Source organism: Stegostoma tigrinum, chromosome 1 (genome assembly GCF_030684315.1).
Source record: "Stegostoma tigrinum isolate sSteTig4 chromosome 1, sSteTig4.hap1, whole genome shotgun sequence".
NCBI lineage: Eukaryota > Metazoa > Chordata > Chondrichthyes > Orectolobiformes > Stegostomatidae > Stegostoma > Stegostoma tigrinum.
Window position 1 is genome coordinate 10,963,399 of NC_081354.1, and position 15,728 is coordinate 10,979,126.

General features: G+C 41.4%; 1 protein-coding gene across 5 annotated transcripts in view; it reads right to left on the reverse strand.

Annotated features, from left to right (window-relative positions):
- Positions 1-240: 240 nt before the first annotated feature.
- tbck (TBC1 domain containing kinase) overlaps positions 241-15,728 on the reverse strand; it is a 187,913-nt gene continuing 172,425 nt past the window's right edge. For all 5 annotated transcript variants that reach the window (XM_048541931.2, XM_048541957.2, XM_048541949.2 and 2 more), the window contains one exon: positions 241-2,814. In XM_048541931.2, the coding sequence (XP_048397888.1) occupies positions 2,704-2,814 (111 nt within the window). In that variant the 3' untranslated portion in view covers positions 241-2,703. The remainder of the gene's footprint in view (positions 2,815-15,728) is intronic.

A 15,728-nucleotide genomic window follows, 5' to 3' on the forward strand; every position in this document is an offset into this window, starting at 1 on the left:
AAAGCTGCTTTTGTCTACTCAGAAGTGGTCCCTGATGGTGAAAGATGTAGCGTCTGGCAAATTAAATGCATTGCAAGCCCTACCGATAATTTTAAATTGATTTATGATGTAATTCTTGGGTGAGTCTGGATTATTTAGTAAATGTTGTCTAGTAGCAGAATTGTATCCCATACTGGACACTACACCCTAAGTATTGTAAGCATGGGCTGGTTAAACACAGCTGAAATTCTGCACGCTACAGGTGGTCAAAGGGATGTGTTGTTTGATGTAGTATTTGTGCATTGCATTTTATAAGATTTTATGCAAAAATACCTCACCTTGCAGAATCAAGTATCATTACTACCTCTTGCCACTGGTTCACACAAATTTTGCAGCACATAATGGTGGCAATTTTCTGTGAAAGTTCTTTCCCCAGACAATGAGACCTGTTGATTTATTTAATCTGCATACTCAGTGCACTCTCTGTGATCATTGTGGCTTTGTATCCATTCCATAAACACTGTGCTCTCAAGGCAGCTCCTGAGCTCCTTATCTGCTGGCGCCTCAACCTAAAATGGTCTCCTTGGCTGTTTTTGTCAGGGGTGGTTTGCTATTGCCTTTCACTCTTGGAGGCAGGTCAAGGAAGTAAATCCCAAGTTGATCTTCACTGCAACGGGACTGAAAAATGTTCTTGAAGCCATTCTGAACTATACGCCAGCCCTCTTAACTAACCAGGAGCCTATTCTAGCAATACAGACAGTCTACTTCTTTCCTGATCAATGTTTCTATGCCATTCCTCGGTGCTCGAACTTTTCCGAATCCCATTTTGCCTGTTCAGAAGGGTCCACCTCTGCAAGACTAAACTGTTTGCTGAAGCCACAGATGCTAACGGATCTGTTGAAAGCTTAATCTCAAGAATCTCAACATTTCCTTCCTCTACAAATCACCCTCTACAAGTAAAGAAGCCTGAACAGTGTTAATGAATGCAGTGAAACTCTTAAGGATAGAAAGCAATTGAACATTGTGTTTTACAATTTGAGTAATGGCCTTCTAAGTACAATATATATATATACCATAAAATGGGCAGACCCAGGTTCCATTATTATCGCTGTTGTGCTATTTACTGGGAGTGGGTCATTTCTGCCCTTACATTGATTCTCCATTCCAATCCCTCTTCACACCAACCTTTAGGAGGTTCATTTCATGCACCTCTTCCTGGAATGACCTGCCTGTGACTGATTCTGCATTGTGATTGTCCCACAAAGCAAACAATAACTCGGCCCATCACTCTGCTCTTCCCTACTGACCACACATTTTAAATGGATGCTCTAGAAATATCACAGCAGTATAACAGAATTTCTGAGTGAGCATTTCCCAATGGAAGCTTGATATCATTTCAAATTGGCATCATAAATCTGAGTGGCTTGAAATGATGCCATTGCCAGTCAGGAATGACACTAGCCTCGGACAGTTTGGTGGGAGAAATGAATAATCTCAGATTTTATTTTTGCAGGGGGTTAGGTCACCAAGAGCCAAACTTGTTGACGCATTGAATTTGTCCATTGAGGAAGCAGCTTTCTTTCATGTTGCTCTAATTTTTCCCTTTGTCTACTGTCTCCGTCAATGCACATAGGAAAAAAAATGGGTAAGTGGGGTTGAGCGACAGCACAGCCATCATCCCTGTAAATAATGAAACAGATCCAAGGACTGAATGGAATTCCAGTTACTACATTCCCAGTGCCCTTTGGAGTGGAATGATACTGCTTTATGGATTTGTATTTTTTCAGGTAAGTAGTAATACAAAGAAAATCAGGGATTTGAAGGCAGACAGTTGGATACTTTACCTTTCAGAAGTGCATTCGAACTGCATGCATCAGGCGTATTAGATTCTGTAAACAATGCTATGTTTTGTGACAGAGTGCACTTGAAATGATTCCCTGTTGGGCACTGTATTTAAGGAGAAAGATCATACAATCACATGCACTCACACTATTAGGCAATTTAAAGCTTAAGAACGTGAAAAATAGAGACCTCAGTTAAAGTTCGAAACAAAATTTTAAGGACAAGTGTCAGAGAAGCCAGGATTCTCTGAAATGAACATTTTCCAGCTAAAGTTATGGTGAAGCCCTTTCAGTACTTAACTGGTCATTTAGATTATGGGAAAGACCTTTATGAAAAGCTAATTTAAAAGCAGTAATTGTATTGTTCCTTCTGGAGTTAGAGCTAAAGAGGCTCTTTGTAATAACCTGCTTACTGCAGAAGGACAGCCAAAATTTTACTCTAGATCTCTTTATGCTGTTTCAGATCCCAAAACAATTGACAAATAGGAAATAGAGAAGTTTTCTTTGGTGTATACTATTTAAATAAAGATGGTTTGGAATATTCCATTAAAATCACCGTTCACAATCATTGATACAGTCTCATTTTCGTAGAAACAATGATTTGATTCACAATGGATCCGATAGCTGCATGGCACTCAGATGTGTACTTTTACTCAGTCAGTGCTGGGCATCAGAAACTGCCATCCTTCAGATTATGTCCTGGGTGACCACTGGTGTCAACTTTGATGATGTCACTACATCACAGGTTACTGAGTATGCACAGCTAATGATTCACAGAGAGGAGTTTTAAATTTCGACTGCCAGCGTTCCTCTTGCTTTAGTGCTGATGCTGTCATTGTGTCAGTAGGGTCTAAACTTTTCATTCCATTGTGAATGGAAAGGTTCAGATCTGAGGTGAGGGGACCATGAGTAATCCAGTTGGCTTCATCTTGTTGATGCCTCCATCCAAGATGCAGACTCGCGGGTAACCCAGCTTCACTAAATGAGCTGTGAACTGAAGAAGAAAGACAGTCATTAGCTACAGAAACATCCTAAGTGTAATCCCCTCACTGATTAAAGTACTGATGGGTTACTGCAAGGTTAACTGGGTGAAGAATGCCCAATAGCTTTTTCATTCAATTTATCTGGGGAAGAAGGTCTTCAGTCCTATATGTGACTCCTGTTCAAATCCAACTTGGTTGACTCTCAATTTCCCTCTGAGATACCTTAGCGAGCCATTTTGTTCAAGGTATGATGGATTGGCAATACCAACAAAGCCCATATACTGGGATGATTGGAAAAGACCCTGTCCTTTCTTTTGGATCTCTCCTCACCACATGTATAAGGTCTTTCTGTCATGAAACCCAAACGGTCCATCATTAAATTTGTAATATTGGGGCTGTTAAGTTTAAAAAAAAAATGCCTCAGCACTGGGTTTCCACTAAGTGGGAGTTGGTAAAATTCCCCTCACTATTAAAGAGGCTCCCACCCACTTACTTTCACATTGGAGCAGGATAGAGTCGGGCGTATAATGAGGCCAGAAAGCCCATGTCCATGTACCAGGACATCAGTCTTGTAGTAACCGTGACTATTAAACTCTGAACCCCTTACCACCAACATTCTTTCCTTCACCTCCATTCCCCCCAACAGTCCTACAACCAATGCTTCTTTACATTTCCCCTCATAGCTTCAAATGTGCCCTGTATACCCAGTTTCCCAGATCCCATTATACACAAACAGCAAACCACTAGTAAGTATGGAAAGTTTCTGAAATGTTCCTGAAACTGAGACAAGATGCAAAGAGACATAAAAATTCATCTGTACAAGAGCCATTCCTCGTATCTATTTTACAGCTGTCAATCAATCCCCTGTAAACTGTGCCTACATTACCTGCAGGGCAAGAGCATTAACCATTCTTGGAACCCTACCAAGCATTCGTTATGGGGCTACTGAAAACTGTATTAACAAAGTAAAGTGAATAGAAGTTCACAGACTGGTTTATCCACATGTAGGTGCTTGATGCTATTTTCCTTGCATTTTTGTTACAACAGTTCTTTTAAGTGAAATTTATCTTTCATTTTGAGAATCATCGAACTCTTAACTCACATTTGATTTATCTTGGTTCTGATTCATTTTGAAGTAAAACCTAGAAAAAGTGAAATTTCAGTAACAAGTGGTGGTCATTTCGTAAATTGGGTTATTTTGATTTCCTTCTCCCCCACTGGGATCATATAAAATTTACTGTAATGTGGTGATGTTATTTGAGGGGCACATGTTAGACAGAACATCAGAAGAACACATTATTATTCTCTGAGTGCTGCTTTGAGATTTTTTTCCCCCCAAAAAGAGCAAGGAAGCAGAATCTTAGTTTAACTAAATCTCCGAACAGCACGTCTTCCCTGGTCGTGGTCTCAGGACCTGGTAACAGTACTGGGTCCTGTTTCCTACCCCTGTCCTGAAGTGAAAAACCAGTTTTGGGTGTTTACTAATCTGTAAACTGGCAGCAAGCATGATTTTTAATTGGTCCTAGGGAACTATGAGGTGTAGAATTGTCAGTGTTGAGTCCAGTTTATTTCAGAAGCACATACCCTAAAATTTTAAATAAATAGTATTTTAGCAAGTTGACAGGTTTTATAAACTATCACTGGATTACACCACAAATAACCAGTACGTGCTGGTAAAGCTAGAAAACTTACACAGCACTGTTAAAGCATTCATCATCTGTTTGCTGGTCCCTTCCTTCACAATACAGTGGCTCATTAAGATCACTTCCTTCAGAATGGACAATGCCTTACTGTGTTGCTTCCCCAAAAGGAATAAACTTTATTTCCATTTTCAGAAATCACTGGCAATTATTAGTAAATACTAAAGCACTAAGTTTGACTGCAGTTTAAGTGCATTCAGGACTGTTTCCTCTAGCAAACAGAAGAAGCAAAGATCTGAAACAGATCTTCATGATTAAGAACAGACTGTGTGGGCTAGATGTGAAGATGATGCTTTCACTTAGAAGTGAGAATATGGTACTCACTGTCAGTTGTAGTGGTTGAGGCAAATGATATAGATTTATTTCAGGAGAAGCTGGATAAGCGCATGTGAGAGGAAGGAATAGAAGAATTTGTTGATAGGGTTAAATGAAATAGGTGGAGAGAGAATTTATGGGGAAAATAACCTCGGACATGGACCAAGATAACAAAGTGTGAAGCTGGATGAACACAGCAGGCCAAGCAGCATCTCAGGAGCACAAAAGCTGACGTTTCGGGCCTAGACCGAAGGTGCTCCTGAGATGCTGCTGGGCCTGCTGTGTTCATCCAGCTTCACACTTTGTTATCTTGGATTCTCCAGCATCTGCAGTTCCCATTAGCTCTGACATGGACCAATCTAGTTCTGTAGAAGAGTCATATCAGTCTTGAAACATTAACAGTCTCTCTCTTTACAGATGCTGCCAGACCTACTGTGTTTTTCCACCGCTTTCTCATATGCTTATATTTGGCATGTACCAGTTACACTGAAAGGCTTTTTCTAATGTGTCAGATGCTGAGCAGTTCTACATAAGGTGATGGAGAAGCAAAAATTCAAATTGTATTGCAAAGTCACTTCAGGTGCACACCTGGAATGGTATCAGATAATCAGGCAAGTACTATCACTGAATAACTATCTGCTTCTTTTTCCCCCCTTATGTTCTGTTGTGAGTATTTCCTTAAACCTCCCTTGCTACAGGTTTATGCCTCACCAGTGTGGAACCTTCACACTAGAGGTACGACAAAGATTTCCTTAAAGGGAAGTTCTTCTTTAGCTCTCCTTCACTTAACCAGCTCTCAGCAGAGTGGCTGGCACTATCCCATAATAGCTTCCACCGACCAACACTGCCTTGTTCAGCACACAACTTGACACTGACCTAGAACCTACTGAGAATGGGAAGCACCCGGATTTCACGATCAACTCAAGACTGAAATAACAAAACACAAACAATGCTTAGCTGCCAAATTACTTCACCTTACTTTACACAAGTGGACCAGATTAAGGTGTTGATGCAATTAAAAGTATCAAAGTGGATAGAAATTGACATTTTCCAAATATCGATGGGTCTGGAAGAAGGGAATATGTGATGAAATGCAAGCTGTTTAGACCTTGGATATTGAAAAAATATGCATGCTGACATTAAACAGGCTGACATTTTCTATAAACTGTTACTAAACTGGATTGCAAATAACCATTACAGGCAATTCAACCAAAAATTCTCAACACTAAATGATGCTCGTTTACATATTCTCTCATCCTCGACATAACTCAGCCATTGATCATGCTTAATGTCTCCAGCATCACCATCATTTGCAGTGCTATAGCTCACTTAAGCATGATTTTTCACTTCTATATTTGAGCAATACTAGCATTATCAACAAAACCAAAACGCTGGGCTTGCCTGCAATTTAACTGCGTCAAGCAATTTAAGCAGACAGCAACCGAAGCAGAGGCCATACAGCTAATTTCTTTGGAACTGCTCCCAATACGTGTTCAGAATTTAGTAAGAGGTCATAAAAAGTGTTCATACAGAATGGGAGTAAAGGGATAAAATAATACCGCATGGACAAAAGACCAGAACTCCAGAGGTGATGAGAGTGGATGCCCTTGACATCAAAGGGTGGGGGGGTGGGGGGATGGGGGGAGTGGTGTGGGGAATCTCTCAGCTGGCTTGAACGATATCTGCTACACAGGAAGATGGTTGTAGTCACTGAAGGTTAATCATCCAGCTCCAGGTCATCATTGCATAAGTTCCTCAGGGTAATGTCTCAGGTCCAGCCATCTTCAGCTGCTTCAGTGAATTTTTTTCCTCAGGAAGCAGGGATTTCACTGGTATCTGCACACTATTCAGCACCACTCATGACTCTTCAGACATTGAAGCAGTCTATATCCAAATGCAGCAAATCCTGGACAATATCCAGGTTCAGGCTGACAATAATATTTGCATACTTAAGCTCTTTGCAATGACAGCCTCCAGCAACAGGAAATCTCATCATCGCCTTTTGGCATTCAGTGGTATGACAGTTACTGACTCCCCCACAATCCATAGCCTGAGGGCTACCATTGACCAAAAACTGAACTGGACTTGCCACATGAAGATCGTGACTACAAGGCGGCAGAGGCTTGGAATCCTGTAGCAAGTAACTCCTAAAATCTGACCACCATTGATAAGACATAACTCAGGAGTTTGATAGAGTGATAGAGTACTCTCGACTTGCCTGGATGAGTGCAGCCGCAGTCAAGATCACTCAAGAAGCTTGATACCATCCAGGACAAAAGCAGTCCACTTGAACTACATCCACAAATATTCACACCTGCCGTCACTTACCCTCAGTCCTATCTGTGAAATATGCTTCAGAATTTCAGCAATCCTCCATGGGTAGCCCCTTACAAACCTCCATCCTTTCGAAGGACTAGATACGCCACTACCTGCGAACCCCTCCAAGCAATATGCAATTGTAACTTGAGAAATAAAAAATTAGCATGACTTCATTTGTGGTTGGGTCAAAACCATGGAACTCCCTCCCCAGCAGCACAGAGGGCACGTTTGAACTTAATGGGCTGTAGCAGTTCAAGAAAGCAACTCGCACCATTTTCTCAAGGGGGCAATTAGGGATGGGCTTTAAATGCTGGATCAGCCAATGAAGCCTACATCCTATGAACTTAAAAAAAGCAGCAATTCGGGATTAGGATAGCTGTATATTCGGAGCCGAGACCAACACAGATTGCTGTGCTGCGCCAGTTCCTTATGTAGTAACAGGATGATATTGGGCTTTAAAAAAAAAGGATTAGACATGTATAACAGAAAAGATTGGCCTGGACTCCTCTTGTTCAAACTAGCTCGCAGGTACGGTCAGGAGTTAGAAAGTCAACAGAGATTTTGATGTTTATTGTGAAGGCGATGGAGTTGAAGTACAAGGAAGTGCTGCTACAATTGTGCAGGATTCTGGGAAGCCACACCTGGTGTGCTGTCTACAACTTTGGCCTCTGTACCTAGCAAAGCATACACTTGCCTCAACAGGAATGTAACAAAGGTTGACAATTGCAACAAAGGTTCCCTAAATATATTCCTGGGATGAGAGGGCTGTCTGATGAAAAGAGATTGAGTCAAATAGGCCTGGAGTTTAGAAAGGTGAGGAGATGGCCTTATTGAAAGAGAGGTCTTGACAGTCCTGCCGGAGAGCCTTCTCCTTCTCAGTAGAGCGGTTAGTACCAAGGGGTATACTCTCAAGGCAAAGTAGCCATTTATTTCTGATATAAGGAGAAATTTCTTCACTCAGGGGGTCGGGGAACTTTGGATTTCTTTAACCCAGTCAGCTGAACACATTCAACGCTGGGATCAATAGGCTTTTGGACTCTAGCTGAATCAAAGGATTTGTGGAGCAGGCAGGAAAGATCAGGCATAATCTTACTGAGTGCTGGGACAAGCTCCAGGGGTCCTGCTCTCGTTTCCTGTTCTTCATCCAACAGTGCCACAAGAGAGAAAGAAGGTTGTAGATTTTGTACTGTGTGTCTGGAGCTATGTGGTTTGTTGATTGAAATATCCACCCTCAGCTCCAACAAGGCCTGGAATTCTTGAGGGTCACTTGTCACATTTTGTCTGTAATGAAGCATTTGAGCTGTCTTAAAAATTCTGTTATCAGTACTTTTTGATTCAAGGTCACTTTACATTAAGTACACAAAGTGAATGGAATGCATGCCAACACAACTCCCTCGACAGAAGACAGGGTCAAATATGCACTTCGATTCAACAAATACCAATATCCAGCATCACTGACCATTTCTCTGCCATGGCTAATACTAATTTATGATGAGAAAAGATGTTTTCAAACATAAGCAACTGAGAGATGCCTGACACATTATGAGATGTGAGATGAGATAAGCTGAGATGAGATTTAGGTAAAGGTATGAAATTAGCTACCAAGTCACCAAAAGCACAAGGTCAAAGTGGTTTGCAATGAGCTCAATAATCCGTTCGACTAGAGGGAATTATTAACAAGAAGTTACTGAAGGCCCTCTTAAGTTGACTTCCATTCAGAAAGTAAGAGTAGGAATAAGAAGACAGAGCAGATAAATATAAAGCTGAAGACATGGTGCAATAGGCAAGGATTCAGATTTTTGGATCATAGGGATCTTTTCTTGGGTAGAAAAGACCTGTTCAAAAGGGACAGATTTCACCTGAACTGGAAGGGGACCAATACCTCGGTGAGCCGTTAAACTAGTAGATGCAGGGGGTGCCCTAAGTAGCAGTGACAATAGAAAGACAGGTGAAGGTGGTTCTGAATTTAGAAAGAGCAAGTTAATTAGAAAAGATGGCCAAGAGTAAGTCAGAGAACTAGGTTTCACTGATAATTTAAACTGCATTTATTTCAATGCAAGGGGTCATACAGGTAAGGCTGATGAATGGACAGGATTGGAAACTTAATGTTCCAATGTTTAGATAGTATAGGAAGAATAGGAAGGGACGCAAGAGAGGAGGGAGTGTGCTGTTTTTGATGAAGGTAAACTTTACGGCTGTGCTTAGAGGATGTTTCTGAGGGATCATCCAGTGAAGCTATATGAGTGGAACTCAGAGATAAGAAGGGGATGGTCATGTTCATTGGACTGTACAATAGGTCCCCCAACAGTCAGAGGGAAATTGAGGAACAAATATGTAGAGAGATCTCAGACATGTTTAAGGAGAGTTGGGTTGTAATAAAATTGGGGATTTCAACTTTCGAAATATAAACCGGGACTGCCATAGTGATAAGGACTTGGAAGGTGAGGAATGTTAAAAAAGTGTTCAAGAAAAGTTGCTTTATCAAGATGTAGATATACCTACTAGAGAAGGAACAAAATTTGACACAAAAACAGAAGTTGCTGGAAAAGCTCAGCAGGTCTGGTAGCATCTGTGAAGAAAAAAAGAGACTTAACGTTTCAGATCCCGTGACCCTTCCTCAGAACTGAGGAAAATTTGAACAAAATTTGACCTTCTTTTGGGAAATAAGGCAGGGTAAATGACTAAAATGTTAGTTAGGGGGCCCACTGATCATAATTCTATTTGATTTAAACCACTTATAGAAAAGGACAGGTCTTGTAAGAAAGTTAAAGTTTTTAGCTGGAGTAAGGCAAAGGTATGAGACAGGAACTTTCAAGAGTTATTTGGAGGATACTATTCTCAGGTAAAGGGATGAATGGCAAGTGGGAGGTTTTCAAAAGTGAGATAACAAGAGTTCAGAAGCATTATGTTCCCTACGTTTGAGTGAAGCGTTAGGCTGGTAAGGAGTAGGCGACAATGAAGGAGTCATATACTAGTTATAGACAACTGGGATCAAGTGAATCTCCTGAACGGCATGAGGGGTGTAGGGGCGTTTGTAAGAGGGAAATCAGGAGGGCAAAATAGGGAATACAAGATAACTTTGCCAAAGTTAAGGTAAGGACAATCCGAAGAGATTCCGAAGGGACATTAAAACAATAAAAGGGCAACTTGAGAGAGAATAGAGCCCCTTAAAAGATCAATGAGGTTGTCTGTGTGTAGAACCACAGGAGATGGGAGAGATATTAAACGAATAGTTCACATCAGTTTTTACTGTGGAGAAAGAAAGAAGTGGAGGCCAAGGAACTCAGGGAAATAAATATTAAGGTGTTGACGACAGTCCACATTACAGAAGCCGATGTGCTGGGAGTCTTAGAAAACAAAGGTAGAAAAATCTCCAGGACCTACTCAAGTATATCTCAGGATGTTGTGGGAAGTTAGGGAAGAAATTGTGGGGAACCTAGCAGAGATATTTGCATCATCTACAATCATGGGTGAGGAGCCAGCAGACTGGAAGGTGACTAATGTTATGCTTTTTTCAAAAAGAAAGGCTGCAAGGAGAAGCCTGGGAACCATAAACCTGTGAATTTGACATCAGTGGTAGGTAAGCTGTTGGAGAGAATTCAGAAAGCTAGGATTTACATGAATTTGGAGAGGCAAGGACTGGTCAGGGGTATAAGAGCAAATTACTGTGGATGCTGGAATCTGTGCTGAAAACAAAAAATACTGGGAGTCACAATGGATTAGGCAGCATCTGGGGGAAAGACAGCAAGCTAATGTTGAGTCGAGATGACTCTTCACCAGACCTGACATGAAATGTGGAGGTAGCGGCATTTATACAAAAGAGTGGGGGTTGGGGGGTGGGCTAGTGGAGCCCTGGGGGAGAAAGAGTGCTGATAGCGCAGATTAAGCCATTGAATGCAAGAATGGCAGAACAATGGGATTGATTAGCGATATTCAGCATGGCTTTGTGCATGGGAAATCACATCTCACAAGCTCGATTGAGTTTTTTGAGGCCTTAATCAAAAAGAATGATGACGGCAGAGCAGCAGACGATGTCGATATGGACTTTGGTAAAGCCTTTGACGAAGTTCCGCATGGTAGACTAATTAGTAAAGTTAACATCACATGGGATCAGGGTAAACTTGCCGATTGAATATAAAATTGGCTTGATGGTAGGAGACAGAAGATGGTGGTAGAGGGTTATTTTTCAGACTGGAGGCCTGTGGCCAGCAGTGTTCTGCAGGGATCGGCGCTGGGTCTAGTTTTGTTTGTCATTAATATAAACAATTTGGAGGAGAATGTAGCAGGCATTGTTAGTAAGTTTGCCAATAACTTCAAAGTTGGTGGTATAGTCAACAGTGAAGGTGGTTATCTAAGGTTACAAAGGGATCTTGATCATGGGTCAATGGGATGAGGAGTGACAGATCGAGTTTAATTTGGGTAAATGCAAGGTATGGCATTTTGGTAAAGCAAACAAGGACAGGGCTTATACAGTTAACTGTAGGGCCCTCGGTGGTGTTGTCAAACAGAGAGAGTGAAGGGTTCAGGTACATAGTTCTTTGGACATTGTACCACAGGTGGTCAGGGTAGTTAAGAAGGCATTGAGCACAGTTAACCCTAATCCTATCGCAGTTGCTCAGACCATTGAGTATAGGAGTTGGGGTGTCATGTTGAAATTGTACAGGACATTAGGGAGGCCTTTTTTGGAGTTGTGTGTAGAGTCTGGTCGCCCTGCTTTAGGACAGATATTATTAAATTGGAGAGGGTTCAAAAAAGATGTACCACGTTGCCAAGGCTAGAGGGTTTGAGTTATAAGGACAGGCTGGGGCTTTTTCCACTGGAGCATAGGACGTACAGGGGTGACTTTATAGGGTTTTCTAAAATCATGAGGGAATAACAAAGTCCTTTCCCTAGGTGGGGGAGCTCAAAACTATGGGCATGTTTTTAAGGTGAGACGAGAAAGACTTTAAAGCGACCTGAAGGCCAACTGTTTTCACACAGAGGGTGTTCGTGTGTGAATCGAACTGCCAGAGGAAATGGTAGATGCAGGTACAGTTACAGCGTTTAAAAGATATTTGTCAAGGTACATGACCTTGAAAAGTTTAGGGGGGCATATATGGGCACATTGCGACAGGAACTTTGGCTGACTGACTGCTTTTGCTCAACTGGTCTGACTGACGTGGATCAGATTGCTGCCAACTGCATGGGGTTTGGTTTCCATTCTGGTAGGAGAGGATTTGGATTCCATCTCCTCACTCTATCTGCGGTGGAGGCTGGCCAGTCTTCTCAAGGAGGAGAAGGACAAGTATTGGTATTCACCAAGCTTTCAGAATGTCACAAACTTCCAAGCACACAAAGGGTTTGGATCGTAAAACCTTATTCAGACTAGTTGCTAGCACAGTGCACTTATATTTTTCTCAAATCACAATACTGCATTGTCAAGCTTCCCTTAACTGTTCATAAGCAAAGGCCATCTGTCAGCATAATAGACTAAACTTTAGTCATGTACACTTCTTGGACATGTGCACTGCATTAACCACAAATCCATGAAAGCTTACAGCACAAAAGGAAGCCAAGCTGCTCATCTTTGCATTTTTGAGCCAGCTATATGCCAGAGCAATCAAAAATTAATTCCATTGCCCAACTCTCTCTTATCTTGAACCTTTCTCAGCTTCAGAATATGAAAGCTTCAGGCAGACTCAAATCTTAGAAACATATCGTATCATGTCATTCATTGTTTGATTCTTATTAATTCTTTCACCCATTGTCATTTTGGAACTATATCAACTGCATTTAATTACAATTTTTCACCCACTTTTTTGACAGAATATTTTTCTACTAATCAAGAAGAAAGCTACTTTGTGCCCAGTAAATGGTGTCCATTCTATTTGGGACATCAAGGAACAGCAAACAATCCCGAGTCAGTTATGGAAGAGCTAGATGCAGTGTAAAACTCACACTGCACTGCCCAAGTTAGTGTGGTTAAATCCCAACTTTTGTGTAACACCCCAGTGTGTAATCTTCCAATTTGAGGCTATGCATAACACCCTGGAAGAAAATCCTCGGGGTACTACAAAAAAAAATGAACATTTTCTGAGAGGTTCAGGAGTAGATCGGTAGCTCGGGTTGTGGGTGTTGAGCCAACCAACTTCAACACATTTTCTGAAATTTTCTTTGAATCATTTTCAATTTTTGGTGCAGAATGGATGGGCCAAAAGGCCTTTGCCTATGCTGTGGATCTGAATGAGTAATCATGGACATTCTGGAGAGAAAGAAAACAAGGCTATACTTTCTTTATTTCTGAAGAAGGGTCTTGAGCCAAAACGTCAGCTTTCCTGCTCCTTTGATGCTGCCTGGCCTGCTGTGTTCATCCAGCTTCACACCTAGTTATCTCAGATTCTCCAGCTTCGGCAGTTCCTACTATCTCTACGCTTTAATGTTTTTTCATGTGATGTGGGCGTTGCTGTTGTCCACCCTAATTGCCCTTCAAATTGAGTGACTTTTTTCTTGAAACATGATTTCGGAGTCAATCATATTACCATGGATCTGGAGCCAGGTGTAGGCCAGACCAGGTAAGGATGACAGATTCCCTTCCCTAAATGACATTGATGAACCCAATATTTTGATAACAATTGATTATATGTTCACAGTTACCATTCCTGAAACTACCTTTCAATTCCTAATGCTTCATTCCTTTTCATTGTTTTAAGTTTCGCCAGCTCCCATGGTGGGACTTGAGCCCATGTCTCCCAAGGCATTAGCATGGGTTTCTGGATTATTATCCCAGAGCTAGAATGACATCTGCCCAACATGCTGCAACGGCTAGCAATTTATCTAATCAGGTATTAAAATGTCTTTTTGCTTTCTGACTGGTAATATCCCATGACAATGTGTGGGTTGTGGATACCAACAATACAAGCCCAAAAAGCGGTGGTTCGAAGCAGGCAGTTATGAGATGAAACCTTCAAGGATGAACTGAGCCAGATATGAGCAACCTGATTTGTATCCATGGCTGGAACGATGGAGGCAACTTTCATCCCAACGGCTAACGCTATACTTAAGCTCAGTTCTCAGAAGGGAAAGAACCACAATGTAAACCACAAACCATTCTAACTTGGAAGTACATCTCGGTTCCTTCACAGTCACTGTGTCAAGATCTTGGAATCCCCTCACAGCACTATGGGTGCCCCTACATCCCAAGGGCTGCAGGGTTTAGAGAAGGTAGCTCGCCACCACCTTCTACAGGGCAATTAGAGATGGGAAGTAAATGCTGGCCTAATCAACATTCGCCATATCATATGAGAGAATAATTGGTAAGCAGATCCCTCAAGGACAAGTAAACTGCCTGGGGTTAGAAAATTACTGGTGTGATGAAAAACCGACGCTGACAACCTCCAAGGAAGATAACTGGGTTGCATTTTCCGCTCGTGATTTAATTGGTTCTTTGGCTCATGTAACAAGAGCCAAGAGAGGCTACAATGTTACAGTTGTAAAGCAAAGAGTGAGAACAATATCACGTTGTAGAGCCGAGACAAAATACAATATTACAATTGTACAATATTCCAGACAAAATATTTATGAATAGATACTTGGCCACCATCATGCTTTGAATATGCACGAGTTGAAAATACGTCTAAAATACATTCCATGGAAGGTAGACCAGCTGCAGTTTGAACGGTGTACAATAACTATTACAGAAAGTACAGGAGAACCTACATTTGTCAGTGACTTTAACATCCCTATCCCCAGTAAGCTACTGTAGTCATTTACCTTTGCATTAACGCTATTTCTAACACACACCTAACTAAATAAAACCTCTATTTATGAAGCACCATTCCCAATTTGCTTCATAGCCAGCAAAGTATAGTGATGCTGCTTGTAGGCAAACAGATAAACTGCTCACATCAGCTTGCCAGAAGTAGCAATAAGGTGCATTAACATAAACATTGCTAAAGAGAGACACAAAGTCAAAGCTTTTCATCCCGCAATCAACTGAAACACAAGGAAACCAATTTAGGAATAAAAAAAATTTAAATCAGCACAGGTAGAAGCTGCTAAGCAGTTGGATTATTTTTCCCAAGGGGGAAAAAATCTTCAAAAGTTATGTGTCTTTGCATCAACGCTTATGTCCTGTGCTACCAAACAATTGGTTATAAATGATCTTGGGTGAGGAGTAGATATTGGTCAAGCATCACTCCAACTCCCAAAGCTCTTCTATGCGAGCTTAAACATCTAACGAAGCAGGCTGGTGGTGTTTCAGTTTACTGTCTTACACTGAGGACGGCAAGTTCTGCATCTTTGAGCACTGCACAGGAGTGGTAGCTCAGACAATATGGTCAGTTTCTGGCATAGGGTTTAAACTCACAAACCTGTGAATCAGAGGCAAAGGTGATACCAACTGAGCCATGGCTAAACAGCAAGAAACAAACTGCAATTGCTCCATCTTCTGTGAACTGCAATTTTGGAAGTTCAGAACTTTATTACCTAAGAAAAAGGAAAGCTACGATTCAAGAAGCAAACTAGAGTCTGAAAAGGAGAAACAGATACAAAGTAGGTTTGTGATGACAGTCATTCCTGCTGTTGCTTTTTGCACTCAACCACCAGTTGAGATT